The 14020-nt window shown below is 37.1% G+C and overlaps 1 protein-coding gene across 2 annotated transcripts; it reads left to right on the forward strand.

Moving 5' to 3' along the window:
• Positions 1-12400, forward strand: TRIP13 (thyroid hormone receptor interactor 13). Of its 2 annotated transcripts, XM_041427480.1 has the most exons (14): positions 1-78; positions 333-435; positions 2017-2182; positions 2490-2619; positions 3883-3938; positions 5665-5755; positions 6983-7055; positions 7988-8051; positions 8303-8389; positions 9180-9286; positions 9934-10087; positions 10269-10381; positions 11536-11605; positions 12172-12348. In XM_041427480.1, the coding sequence occupies exons 2-14, from the start codon at positions 344-346 to the stop codon at positions 12265-12267; spliced, it is 1299 nt and encodes a 432-aa protein (XP_041283414.1). In that variant the 5' UTR covers positions 1-78; positions 333-343; the 3' UTR covers positions 12268-12348. The 2 variants fall into 2 exon arrangements, with proteins under 2 accessions (XP_041283414.1, XP_041283413.1); XM_041427479.1 differs by lacking the exon at positions 1-78 and having other exon boundaries at positions 12172-12400.
• The last annotated feature ends 1620 nt before the right edge of the window (positions 12401-14020 follow it).

Consider the following 14020-nt stretch of genomic DNA (forward strand, 5'->3'; position numbering starts at 1 on the left):
GCTTGGTGCCTTAGGCTCGCCCGCGCTCGCCGTCCCCGTCGCTCCGGCGCGTCGCTCCCGAGGCCGTGCCTGCCTGAGGTGGTTCCCTGTCCCCAGCGCTGAGGCGGGAGCAGCCGCTTGTCCGCGCGACCGCGCTCGCGGCGTGTCCCGAGCCTGTCGTCGCCATCTTCTGAGGGAGGGAAGTGCCGATTCTGATCCTGGTGCCGATCGCGTACTCGGTCTTTGCGGGTGGCGGTGTGCACCTGGAGGGGGCTCCTGGAAAGGGCCATCCGTGCCGTGGGCGTGTAGCGGTCGCTGGAAGTCGCTTCTCTTTGCTATCCCTTTTCTCCTAGGAGCTAGAAAGATGGAAGACGCTGCTGGAGATTTGAAGCAAGCGCTCCCAAACGTGTGTGACAGCGTTCAGATCCATGTGGAAGTTCACCAGAAGTCGAGCAGGTCTCTGATCAGAGCGTTGCTTTCTGCCATTTGTGCTTGTTTCCTCTCGGCCTCGTTCTGCGTGCCTCCGAGAGCCCGCAGGACCCAGCTCTGCCTTCTCTGTGCTCTCCCGGGAGTCTCCTCACCTGTGTCTCTTCCTAAGATTGAACAAATGCACTTCTCTCAGTTTCACCTTGTGGGTCGTGTCGTGCCGTCTCATATTGAGGTTGTTGGCCACGTTCTGGATTTGCCCCAGTTTATCCTTGTGTCTTTTGTGTTGGTGCTCACAACTGCTCACAGTACTCCAGATGTGGTCTTACAAAGCCAGTGGATAAACACTTGCTTCCCCTAACATCTGCAGTCTTGGTAGCACAGCCTCAAATAAGGTTTTCTTCATTTGTACCAGGGGCACACTTGACTTACTGCCAACTTGTCCACCAGTACCCACGGGCCCTTTTCTGCAAAATTGCATGTAATCCAGTTGGCCTCTGATCTGTTTTGTTATCTGGGCAGTGGATGGAGAGCTAAGATTTCATGTTTACCTTTGCTGAACGTCAAAAGCTTCCAGTCAAACTGTATTGCCAACCTGCAGAGGTCCCTCTGAACAGCAGCCCTGTTCAGAATACTGCAAGTATTCTTTCAGAATACTGCAAGTTCTCCCTGCTTTGGTGATATCCATAACCTTGTTGCAGTCACTTTACATCCCATTGTCAAGGATGCAAAAACAGTGCTGGTCCCAAAGCTAACGGCACCACACTGCCTTTCCCCACCCAAGTTATTGACAGCTCAGCTTAATCTTTGTACTAATCCCAGCACTCTGAGGTGGACAGTCCAACCCTCCCTGTCCATTTATCCAGTTCTTGTCTTACCACTTTGGATGTCTGAAGGATATGGGAGAACATGTCCGAGGTGTTAGAAAAATCAGGGTGTAAAATATACACTGTGCTATTTTTGCCAGGCTTAACAGAGAACTGAGAATTTGCATTGGTTCTAGATCATTGAAATTGCAAAATTAAGTTGAATCTTCAAATGGTGTTCCTTTTCCTGTAGTTTTTGTCTCTTCTGGAATTCTCCCCATGTTATGTCCCCATCCTGATGTTTCAACTGTGCTGAAAGTATAATGGAGCTTCCAAGTTAAGCTTACCAAATTCAGTCTGTAGCTTGGCCCTGAGTCTTTCTGGGTTTCCTGCTGAAACACAGATTGCATAACTGCTTTCCATTCTTGAAATCTTCTAGCTGTCTCTTTCAGTATCCCCTGTTATGTCCTCAAGCAGAGCAAATGGTATTATTTGGATTATGTCTTTTAATGCACACATTAAAAACTGCGATCAAGCTTGTTGCTTTTGCAGACAAACTGAATCTGACAGGTTCTTTTTTCCTGTAGAATGTTGGAGGAGGATTGAGTGGGTTTGGGGTTCTTTTGTGTGTTGTTTTTTTAGGATTGGGGGTTTGGTTGGTTGGTTGGTTGAGTTTTTTTTGTGTGTGTGAGATGGAAGCTGTTTTCCATGAAATCCTCATGTATGAAATAATGCTTTCCAACACTAATTCAAATTGCTTTATAAATGTCAATGCCATAAAGTAATGATGTTTCTTTCTTGTTAGTGTGGCCAAGAAAGAAGATATTAGGATGAGTGTCTTAAAGCTGTTGAACAGACACAACATTGTGTTTGGTGATTACAAGTGGACGGAGTTTGACGACCCTTTCCTTAACAACAATGTGCAGTCTGTGGCAATTGTGGACACAGAGCTAAAACTGAAGGACAGACAGGTATTCCTGGTCAAGAATACCTGTGCACCTCTGTTTGTGTGCCCCTGAACTAGTTGTAGGTGGACTTGTGGTACCCTAAGGGCAGAAGCAAGACAAGGTCTATAGGCTGATGATATAGTATCTCTTCTTAGGCTGCCTAGTATTACTAGGAAAAAGTGGCTAACTTTCTTTTACAGCTTATTAAGGTCTGAAACAGAGGTAGTAGGCTTCAGAGATAAATGCCAGCTGAGAACTGTAACTTTCTTTTGTTCATCTAGCTTTGAATGAGAAATATGACAGGTAACAAATCTTTTTATGTTAATTCTAGCCGATTGACCTGAGCACAAGCAGTCTTTCTCTTCATATTTTTCATCTGACTGAAGAAGGACCAACCTCTGAAAACCTGGAAGAAGAGAATGAGGATATCACTGCAGCTCACCACTGGCTGCTACCAGCAGGTACCTGTGTGGCATTTCTGGGAGCTCTAGAGCAATAAAGAAAATATTGCAAAGGCTAAAAGTGTTTATAGTTATGTATTAAAGGTACTATTTGTATTTAATGTCTATAGAACAAATATGTTTTGACTTGTTTCTTTATGCAACAAATATATTTGGACATTTTCCTTTGTGGTTTTGACTGAACTGCTGCAGGTGATTCCAAAACACATCCTTTATTTCTGTAATGCTTGTGGATGTGTGGAAATAACTGGTATTGTGGTCTAAAACATATAGTCATAAGCAGAAGCATGCAAGTTTTTAACACTGGTGGTTGCATTCCAAGTTTTATTTAACTTGAAGACCCACAAGAAGCTTATCACTTTAAATATTCATTTTCCAGAGCCCACTGCTGGCTTCCAGCCCCCATGACAGTACTGCTCTTATACATGAAACAGACAAACAAAATAAAGACATTTAGTCCTTGTCTTCTGGAGAGGAAAAATCAGGCTTTCCTCTGTGATAGAGCCAGACCTGCCTGTTACTGCCTTGTGCTTGGGGAAATTGGATTCTCTGCCTGAAAGGAAAAGCACAGGTGTGAGCTTTAGCTCAGAGAGACAATTTTGAAACATTTCCTACTCTTTCCATGTTGTGAAACGCCGAATTATCCATTACATTAGTTTTCAGGAAGAATTAAATCTGATACACTGACAGTACTGCCACAGTTTTGTGGTTTACACTTGTTCAGTCTTTTTTGCTTTTCTTTGCTGAAAGTTAGAAGCCAACAACTAGGAATGATTGATACTCAAATGACAACTTTAGTTTTTTATGCGTTATTCAGCTACATGGTTTTTTTGGTCCTCTACATCTTGATGTTAAAAAAAAAAAAACAAAACAAAGTTGAATGATAAAATTTTCCTTAGAATCCTCCTACCAGAAGTTTTCATTGCTCCCTTGGTAAAGTGTAAGTTCATCCTCTACTGAGAGTGGAAGGAACAATATTTTTCATTTCATGTTAAGAAATTAACATCAATTTCTTGTCACAGTTATTGAAGGAAATAGAAGCTGGGAAACTGCTGAATTTGTCTGTTAGAAAGTGATATTTGCATTTTGAGAAAAATGTCTTTTTTTTTTCCCCCACAGATGCTTTACTTGCTTTCATATATGTGTTCTTAATTCTTCATTTTAGTTGAGCATAATTTGAAAACTGTTTTGTGCTGCAATGATGAGTTACAGGTTTCCAGATTGATTTATCCTAAACAGGTATATAATATATTGCTTTCGCAGCTGAATTCCATGGCCTTTGGGAAAGTCTTGTCTATGACACTGAAGTAAAATCAAATGTAAGTTGGAAATGAATAAAAATTAAACTTGCTTGAGGAGAAGTAAGAGCTGAAATTAAGCCTGTTTGAAGTTTGCTGCATCCTATGGAGATATGGGAGCAGGCTGGGCAGAGGGGAATGGAAGTTTAACTTTGTTTCTGGCAGCAGCTAAACAGTTAATGAGCTTGGCAGTAATGTCGGCAAGTGCTGTTACTGTTCATGCAAATACTTAATCAGTGATTTGACCAAAGCCACTTGAATGCTGGCAAGATATTGGAAAGAAACAAAACACTTCCATGGGGTCTAGCTTGAAGATCCTGTGCATTCATCAGAGGTTGTGATGATAACTGCCAGAGCATGTAGAACACTAGTACTGTAATCTGAAATTTAGTAATTGTGATGCAAATAAAACACACAAATAATTCAATTCAGCTTCTAACTGAAGTTCTTGGACACAAATAATTAATTCATTAGCTTATTTGTAATACCATAGATACAGTATTCTCACTTATGTCTTTATAACCAAATACAGAAAAGCAAAACATTCCAGTGATTGTACTTCTTAATTTATAAGGTAAATACCAATTAATACATCCACATTTGTGTAATTTATGGAACAGCTTTCAAAGTCACCTGTGAAATGACAAGACTATTTAATTAGACTTGCTAGTCTACTGAATAACAGCAAGCTGATCACTGTTGAGTGTGTGTATGGGTAGAAAGAAGTGGTTGCTTTTAATGGCTAAAATTTGAACTACTACCAGTACTACTACTACTATTACTGTAAAATCGTGATAAATCTTCCTTCTTTAAACCATGAGAATGCCTGAGCATGTTTGGGTTCTATGGCCTCTGAATAGTTGCTGAATTTTAGTAGTGAAAATAGTGAATTTTCAAAATAGCACAATATCAATAGAATTTTGACATATATGTGGATTAAGTTCAGTTGGTTTTGCTGTTGTGTGATTGCTCCATCTCAAGCATACGATGTTGCAGGAGCACCACTGTATTGTCCCATCAACACACAGGCATCTAAAGCTAGTTGCAGGTAAGAGCAACAGAAGATAATGTGGTATCAGGTGTTATTATAGGTGAAAGTCATTATAGATTGACACCTGAAGTTCATATTGATTTTATTGAAAGAGTTCTCTACTTCCTAATTCTAGATAATTCTAAAATGAAACTGCAGTATTTTTAGAGGCAAGCATTCCAGGAAATGCAACTTCCGTTATTTGGAGGAATGAATTAATCTATGAATTCCTTGTAGCAGCTGATACAAATGCTTCAGTAAAAAAGAAATAAATATGACAGGAAATGCTTTGTTTGGTGGGCTGACTACAACAAACTGTACAAATATATAGCTCTGCAACATCTAAACAGGACCCAGATTCTGAGTCTTTGATTCTCTGTGCTTAGGCATCTTGTGTTTTATAGACACATAGTACGTGGGACAATGAAAAATGAAATCAATTTCCTTTCCTTGAAGCATTTAATTTATTCATTTTAAAAGTTCCAGAACTCCATTTGTGTCAAGTACATGCTATTCTTATTCTTGAGGGCAGGGCAGGACAGAAATGAATTCCCATCCTTTGCAGAAATAAATTTGCCTGTGCCTAAAAGAGATGAGCTCTTTTTTTTGTCGTTAATATGAGTACACAATAGACATCATTAGAGATTGAGTCTATTTGTGGTTTTATTTGCTGTTATGGCTCTAATTTTTGTCTTTCTATCTATCCTCTTCATTTAGTTACTTGATTATGTGACGACAACATTATTATTTTCCGACAGAAATGTTGACAGCAACCTGATATCATGGAACAGAGTTGTTTTGCTACATGGTAAAAATGATCTGTTTTAAACCAAGTAGATTCATTGGCCGTCTGTTTATACTTTCCTTCTGGAAAGACTTGTACTGCAGTCCTGTGTAGTGAAACGAGGTGATATGAAAACAGCACCTCAATAGTACAAATTTGGATGAAACGTAATGTCAGAGTCAAATCAATGTTCACATATTCTGTTTTGCATTAATTTAAATTCTAAAATTTACAGTGCAGTGACAACTGTGGATTTCTTAATTTTAAGTGATATTGTTGTGTTTTTACATAATGAGCAAAAATAATGCAGGTACTGAAGATATTAGGAGACATATATTAGTTAAACTTCTATTGCAGTGCTAAATATTTTGTTAGTTATAGCTTTTTAAAAACTGTGGGGAAACTGGAAAGGGAATCTGTGTTGTGTTGTTGAATCTGTGTTCTGTTGCTCTGTAACTAGCTCTTGCTAGTTTAGTTACTGTTATTTTAGTGAAGCTGTAATCTTCAGTCAGTCCTAGCTTACTGTTGAGGTTATACCACAAACAAGATTAGCATCAACTGAATCAATTTTCTTGCAAAGTGCATCTTGCATTGATTTTGTCATCAAGACTGGTATTCAATAATAAAAGGTCATAGTGGAAATATTTGTTGGTTGTACTTAAGTTACAACTGTCAATTTAGAAGCTTCTGGTTTAGCTGTTTTTTGTTTGAAAGACTTTATTTCAGACTCATTCTCTGGTAACTGTGCTTGTACTTGCCTCTTTGGAACAAGTCTTTCTGGCTCTCCTATGGGATATTAAATCAGATCCAAAAAGTTTGTCTCAGAGTATAGTTCCCAAGATGATCTGGGTTTCCCCAAGGAAGGAATTTCTGGGGAAGTGGACAGCTGATCAAACTGATCATGATATGTTTCTGTTTTCCATGTTAGAAGAGTATGTTTCAGGAAGAAGTTTGAGCATAGCACTGATTATAGAGAATGCTGATGAGGATTAGCCCTGCAGGGGTGATACTCTTTGCTGTTGAGTGTTTTAGCTTTATGGTGTCTGCATACATATAAAATCCAGCATTAGCTCTAGGATTGTAGTCAAAGAAGTAATTTTCTCAAAATACTCTGGTGTACATAATCATTATCTGCTGTGATTTTACTCTACAATTAGTGCTGTAATGAAATAAAGTTGTTAAAAATCTGTTAGATGTCATTAACAATCTAATGCAGACTCTGTGTAATACATGGATCTGATTTCAAATCAGGCCCTCCTGGAACTGGAAAAACTTCTCTCTGTAAAGCATTGGCTCAGAAGCTGACAATTCGACTGTCATACAGGTGATATTTTTTTGGAAATTTTTCACTTTAGCTTACTATACTTAGTTGTTCTTTTTCACTAGCCCAAGTATATCTCATATTTAATTTCAAGTAACTTAGTGCTAACGTGTTTTCTTTTTTGTAGTGCACCAGGCTAGCGATAAAATTGATCTGCTAGACTGATTAGGATATTTTAAGGCATTGTATATTGTGCAATTATTTGTCCCAGGTGTGTAAAAGACATTCCAGTGGCATTACAGTATTTTTGCTCACTTTGTACATCAATAAGTATTAAAGGGCAAAGGATCAAGGAGTATTTTGGTTTTTGTATCTCCATACTCTTTGATAGAGCCTGGTTTTAATAGGTAGTGATTTTTTAAACTAATTTCTTTTGTACTTGGATTGTCTGAATGTTGCAATCTGCAGAGGTCAGTTTGTATATCAGACAAGTCATAAGAAATAGCCTAAAAATTCATAGCAACTTAACAAATCTATATTAAAAAAAGTTATATAAAATAAAAGGTGTAGCATAAATAATGTGTAATTATTGGCATGATCTGACTCTATCCCAAAATGAATGTATGAAAATCACAAGCTGTATAATGTGTGGTTGAGATACTTTGTCACTTTTTGCTATACTGAAGAAAATCTTACACAAAGATAAGAATGAGGCAGTTGTTGTGGTAAAGAGTTACTTACCCTGTTCTAATGAAGAAATTCTAATAGCAATTTAATATAAGAATTCTAGTTACATTTTCAGCAATGTGGCACGTTCCAGCAACAAAAATAATATCGGTAAAACATGTATTATATTTTGAAAGGTGAGTAATTTAAAGTACTAATTCACAGAATTCCAGGGTCAGAATGTCAGGAATGAGACTTACAGAAGTTAATGATATCTCTGATTTTTATTTCGAATGGAGTTGATACTTCTTTTTCTCTTCATACTTTAGGTATAGGTATGGACAGTTAATTGAGATAAACAGCCATAGCCTTTTCTCTAAATGGTTTTCTGAGGTATGTATTGATGTACGTAATAAAATAAACTATGTATTTTAGAAATTACACTGTAATTATTCTGTTTAGCTTGTTTCCTAAATATGTGCACCAAAGATTGTTCACAACAATTAATATGTTTGAAAATGTTTAAAGAGAAGTTTTATTAGAAAGTTGTTTTAAAACCAGGCATTTACACCTTTAAATATGATAAGCCCCAGAAAGTTTTGTGGTAAGGAAATAGTTAACATATGCATATGGTGTCTTTCTAGAGTGGCAAGCTTGTAACCAAGATGTTCCAGAAGATCCAAGAGTTAGTTGATGACAGAGATGCTCTTGTATTTGTACTGATTGATGAGGTATGATTCCAATAGCACTGTTGTACATAAAATATAGCAGAAAGGAAATTGATGGGAAGGAGCTGCAATAGTGCTCATTCAAAAAGAACAATAAAAACACATTTATGCTATTTCGTAAGCTATATGATGGTGCAGATAAGTGAACTTTAGTCTTGACTGCTGCAGATTTGAGAGGTTTGGAAGGAACTTAGTGTGACTTAGCAGGCAAATTCCAGATGAAAATGAAATGAAACCTTTCTTAGTGGAATTTCCCTTGCTGCTACATGTTTACAAGTGGAATATTGTTTTAAACTTCAAAGTAGCCCAGATTTATATTATTTACATTTTTTGTAAAGCTCTAAAAAATGTGAATATCGTTCAATTTATTGTCATTAGATTTTCTTCAAACTTGCATGTAGAAGCAACTTAGTAAGTATGTACCTTATTAGCTTTGCCATATTGGAGTTTCTATGGGGAAGCTCACTCTAAATCCAGCCTATTCATTATTCTGGTGGTGTCCAATTCTTCCACCTCCAAAATTTAAAATGCAAACCAGCCTTCATTCTGCTGTCTTAAAAGGAATTTCCCTCACTACACTTGGTTCCTTGATATGCCTTCCTTTCTCCCTGGGAATTCCTAGGTAACAAAAGATTTTGAAGAAGTTTTAGACAGCAGGCACAGGAATCCAAAGGTGTGTTGCATGGGTTACCTGTTTGCTGCCAGGATTCCAAAAGTGCAATCTTTTTGCGTTTTTTTGGTGTTTGGTGATTTTGTTTTTGTTGTTTTGGTTGATTGTTTTGGTTTTTTGTAGGTGGAAAGCCTCACAGCAGCCCGCAATGCTTTCAAGGCAGGTACAGAGCCTTCAGATGCTATTCGTGTGGTCAATGCTGTACTGACACAAATAGACCAGATTAAAAGGTATTGTTTGCATATTATTGCAACAGCAAAAGGTAATTGACAGTTTCAGTATTCCTATTCCTGCTAAATTTCAATTCCTACTTGGAATACTAAACCAGATTAATTAGTGAATAGTTATTCTTTGTTCATTATGCTAATCTGGAAAAGAAATAGGAGTAATCCAGCAGAATATTTTACATGTACCTGGGTGGACAATCAAATCTGTGGACAGTATGCTTCCCCTAAAGACAGGGAGAGAAAAAGGACAGATGATCATGATGTCTGCTTGGAGAACAGACGTCAAAATTGAAATGTAAAACATTGATTAAAGGTTCACATTTGTAATTCTTTTCATAATCTTTTTTGTGTGTGTCAGAAGCTATGCCAGTAGGTTCTAGGTAGTTACTATATATCACTTCTGAAATAGAATTAGAGGAACTGTGGACACTTGAGGCATAGCTGAAGGAAAGAGACTATGCATTGAAATAGTCTGGTGACACCTGGCCAAGACCTTCAGATCATTTAATGTAATTCCTGATTGACAAGAATGATGTGACAGCTTATTGCATAAAATTGTTTGAATCATAGGAAGGAAGGTATCAACTTGCCAGTCACAGAAGGAGACAAATCTTTTACATGTGACCTAAAAATCTGTTTTTGTCTTGAAGGTATCCCAATGTAGTTATCCTGACTACTTCAAATATTACAGAGAAAATTGACATGGCCTTTGTAGACAGGGCTGACATAAAACAATACATTGGACCTCCATCTACTGCAGCAATATTTAGAATATATCTTTCTTGTCTGGAAGAACTGATGAAGGTAATACTTGAAAGCAAAACTGTAAAATGCCATATTTTAGTAAATTTTGCGTTTTAATCATACTTCCTAAGTAACAAAAATACATAAATTTCATTCCTTTTCTGTATTTCCACTCTTACTGTAAAATTTAATTTTTAATGCATTTATTTTTCATACAACAGTGTGTAACTCTCGTTTCTAGTGTCAAATAATATATCCTCGACAGCAGCTTCTGACACTCAGAGAACTTGAGATGATCGGCTTCATAGAAAATAATGTGTCAAGGTTAAGCCTTGTACTGAAAGAAATCTCAAGGTAAGATTCTGAAACTCTACTTTTTTCACGCATATATACTGAATTATGGAATGAAGTGTAAAAGTAGCCAAACTTCCTAACAACTGGAGATCTGAAACAACGCAATTTTTTTCTGTTTGGGATAGTGCAAAAACCTTCAGGGGACAAAATGTGGAAGCAATTGCCATTTGCTAACATTTCTTAGTCCCAGATCTGGTTTGGTCTAGTACTGCTTCTGGTTTGTGCTCTGCCATTTGAAGTCTTCTTGACAAAGTTGCTGGCTGGATTAGCCTTAGTTTTCAGTGGATGATGGGAATTGTAATGCACTTTGGCAGAAATAGCGTGTGCCTTAGGTCCTGCTAAGAAAGTGTTTTGAAATGCCTTGCCATCTGCTAGATCAGTATTTAGCATGGAGATATAAGTGGACAGAAATAAGGGGGAAAGGAGTAAAGTGTAAATAGACAGTGTTGTGGTTTGCTGAGTATGCTGGTAGAGAAAATGGTCTTTCACTGCAGCATAACAATTCTTGAAACAATAAAAATTATATTCACAATATCAAACTCTTTTTTTTTTCCAAAGTGGTGGTCCCTATGGAACAAAATAATATTCATAAAGTCTGCAAAGTGTGGGTTTTTTTCTGTTCCTGAAGTATGCAGTCTTAACCAGTGAGGAGTGAAGTAAAAGTGAGTGAGTTTTTCCAGGCACAGAGGTTTGCATTTTATGTACACAGAGCAGTGCTTGGAGAAGATGCTAACATATACGAAGTGAATGAGGTGAAGAAAACTGTAAATGGTAGGTAGAAAGAGACAGGCAGTACCCATAAGGTCCAGCATTCAGTTTTTTTCCCAGTCCTTCCAAAAGTGGTTGTGTCCATACCACGCTGTGGTAGACATCCCCCAAATCCATGAGATTGGCACAACAATGTGAAGGGCCTGAGGTAAACATTGGCAGGCCGCTGTGCCTGTGTTGGTACTGTGTACTATGCTGTGTAGCCTCCCACAAGCAGAATTTGTCTGTTCACTCCCTGCTTCTGCTAAAAGAGCTGCAGGTGACCTGTTGAATTGTCATATGAAGTTCTTTTAGAGCAACTTAATGGAGAAACACAGAAAAAGGAAAGGCCTCCTTTTAAGAGTGGATATTTAGCATTTAAGCAGCACTTGTCTGTTTTACCATAGAAAAAGTGAAGGTCTTGGTGGCCGGGTCCTGAGAAAGCTTCCTTTCCTAGCACACGCACTTTATATTCAAGTAAGTTTATTATCTTCAAGTGAGTTTATTCTGTTCATTATATTTTGGGTTGAGTTTGAGACAGGCAGGAAAACATCTGAACACTGCCTGATGTGAAAGATTGGTCCAAACCTCCCTTTTAATCTAAACTGCACTTGTTTCTGCAGCTTTGAAACAATTATGTGCTGTCCATAATTTAGAATGGGATTGAAGAAGACAGGTGGGATTGATCTACCCAAAAGCATTCTACTTTTAATTAAATAAATGAACATTTAATAATATTGGTGCTCTTATAATTTCTTGCTGGAAAAAAAATACCCAAACCTCTACCACTTTATGAATAATAATTTGTTACAAACCTTTTTCTAAGCAAATATACAGTATTGTGACTGAAGACTTGCACAGGTTGACTTTGACTTTGCTGTGCTAGCTGATTTTAAATAAACTTGCAGTTTGGTTTATAGCATTTTGCAATTTTTCTAACATGAAATTAAAATATTTCTGTTTTAAATACTGTGATTTGTATGTAAAATACTATGTCTGCCTATTGCTGTGGTGTGTCTAACAAAATGTTCTCTTATTTTCAGTCCCCCAGTGTCACAATGACAACTTTTCTTCAGGCCCTTTCCCTTGCAGTAGACAAACAATTTGAAGAAAAAAAGAATCTTGCAGACTGTGTGTGATACTGTTTTGTAGTTGACTGTATTGTTATATTTTTTATACAAGTTATGCTACTTTTATGCATTTATAAAATAAAATGCACCTTAAAAACCTGGAATGCCTCATCTGGTTTTTCAAAATATTCATTAATAAACAACTAAGGAAGTTCACAGCATATTTTTTGAAACCTTTATTTTAAATGTCCATAAAAGTATTGTAAAAGATTTTTGTTTTAAATCAGTTTCCATCTTTTGCCATTACTAAAAGTGGGCAGGCTTCTGTTCCATGTTTTTAATCACTAACTTTCTATCCATGCATCTGAAATAAAAGGCATGAAACTGGGAAGAATTCAAAATGCTCAGTGACAGACCAGATCTTTCATACTGACATTTCTTTATCTTGAAATTTAATATAAAGTATTATGGGTTTTAATTACATCAGATTCAAAAGTTTAAAATCAGGAGATCACATAATTGTATTTTGTAACATTTGGAGGGTTTTTTATGTTTTTGAAAGGATGTGAACAACAGTGGATCATGTTTTCTCTAAGAAGTATAACTACAATGTTTTATCTTTAAATGCAAATATATTTTGGTTTTGTTTTATAAAAAAGAGAAGCAGGGACTTTTTTACAGGAGTGTGTAGTGATAGAACAAGGGGGAGCAATTTTGAACTAAAAGAGTGTTGGTTTAGATTAGATATTTGAAAGGAATTTTTTGGTGTGGGGTGGTGAGGCCCTGGCACTGTTGCCCAGAGAAACTGTGGATGCTTGATCCCTGGAAGTGTTTAAGGCCAGGGTGAATGGGACTTTAAAGAAGCTGTACTAATGGGAAGGGTCCTGCCCATGGGAGTGGTGAAAGTTGGAATTAGATGATCTTTAAGGTCCCAACCCAAACCATTCTATATTTCTGAATGTTAAGGGAGTTTTCCAGAATAGTTTTTTTTAAGAAAAAATTGAGAGATTCAAGTTGGTGGTATCGAATTCAGAGATGCCTCCTAGCTGTTGGTATTGAAATACTTTAGTATTTTATTGCTTCTTTATTTATATCTTTTAAATCAATGTTGTATTATACATTCATAAAAAGAAGTATTTTATCCTGAGTTACAGTTATTAAACTGTGGGTTAAAACCCACAGTTAACACTGTGGGTTAAAAACTTGAATGGAACTTGCGGAGTTCTATTAATTTTTTATTATGGCATCTATTTGTATGTAAAAAGAGCCTCTCTGTTAAGCCCAAGTGTCTGTTCATTATACTACTTTTTGAAATAACTTGTTAAATATTATTTGTATCCACCCCACAAAAATAGAAGGGAGGTGGGCAGCAGAAGAGAGATCTGCTTGGACTGTCTATGAATTTCCAGGATTACTGTAAGAAAAGACACGTTGGATATGAGGCGTCCTAACCTCCTCCCCGCAGTCAGTGCTACTCCATCCCAAACTCCAATGCAGTAACCTCAGCTGTTCTTTACAAAGTCTCAGTGGCCACATATTAATCCTGTTTTCTTTCAGTGCTCATTTAATGGTTACGTGGAGGGAATAGTCCTCTTTTCCAGGTATAAATATTTTTTTCAAATATAACCATAAACTAAAACTGCCATCTTTTATCACAAACAATAATTTTCAACTTTGTCGTTAGCAAATTTCTTTTAATTCTGTTCAAAACCACTAGATGGCAAAAACGAATCCTTGAGATTTAGCAAGTCATGTGAGAATGGAAATGCTGACTGAAAGTTTCAAAAGCCCTAATAAGCAAGACTTTGCTGTAGTGGAAATC

Source organism: Onychostruthus taczanowskii, unplaced genomic scaffold (assembly GCF_017590055.1).
Source record: "Onychostruthus taczanowskii isolate IOZ18803 unplaced genomic scaffold, ASM1759005v1 scaffold115, whole genome shotgun sequence".
Lineage (NCBI taxonomy): Eukaryota > Metazoa > Chordata > Aves > Passeriformes > Passeridae > Onychostruthus > Onychostruthus taczanowskii.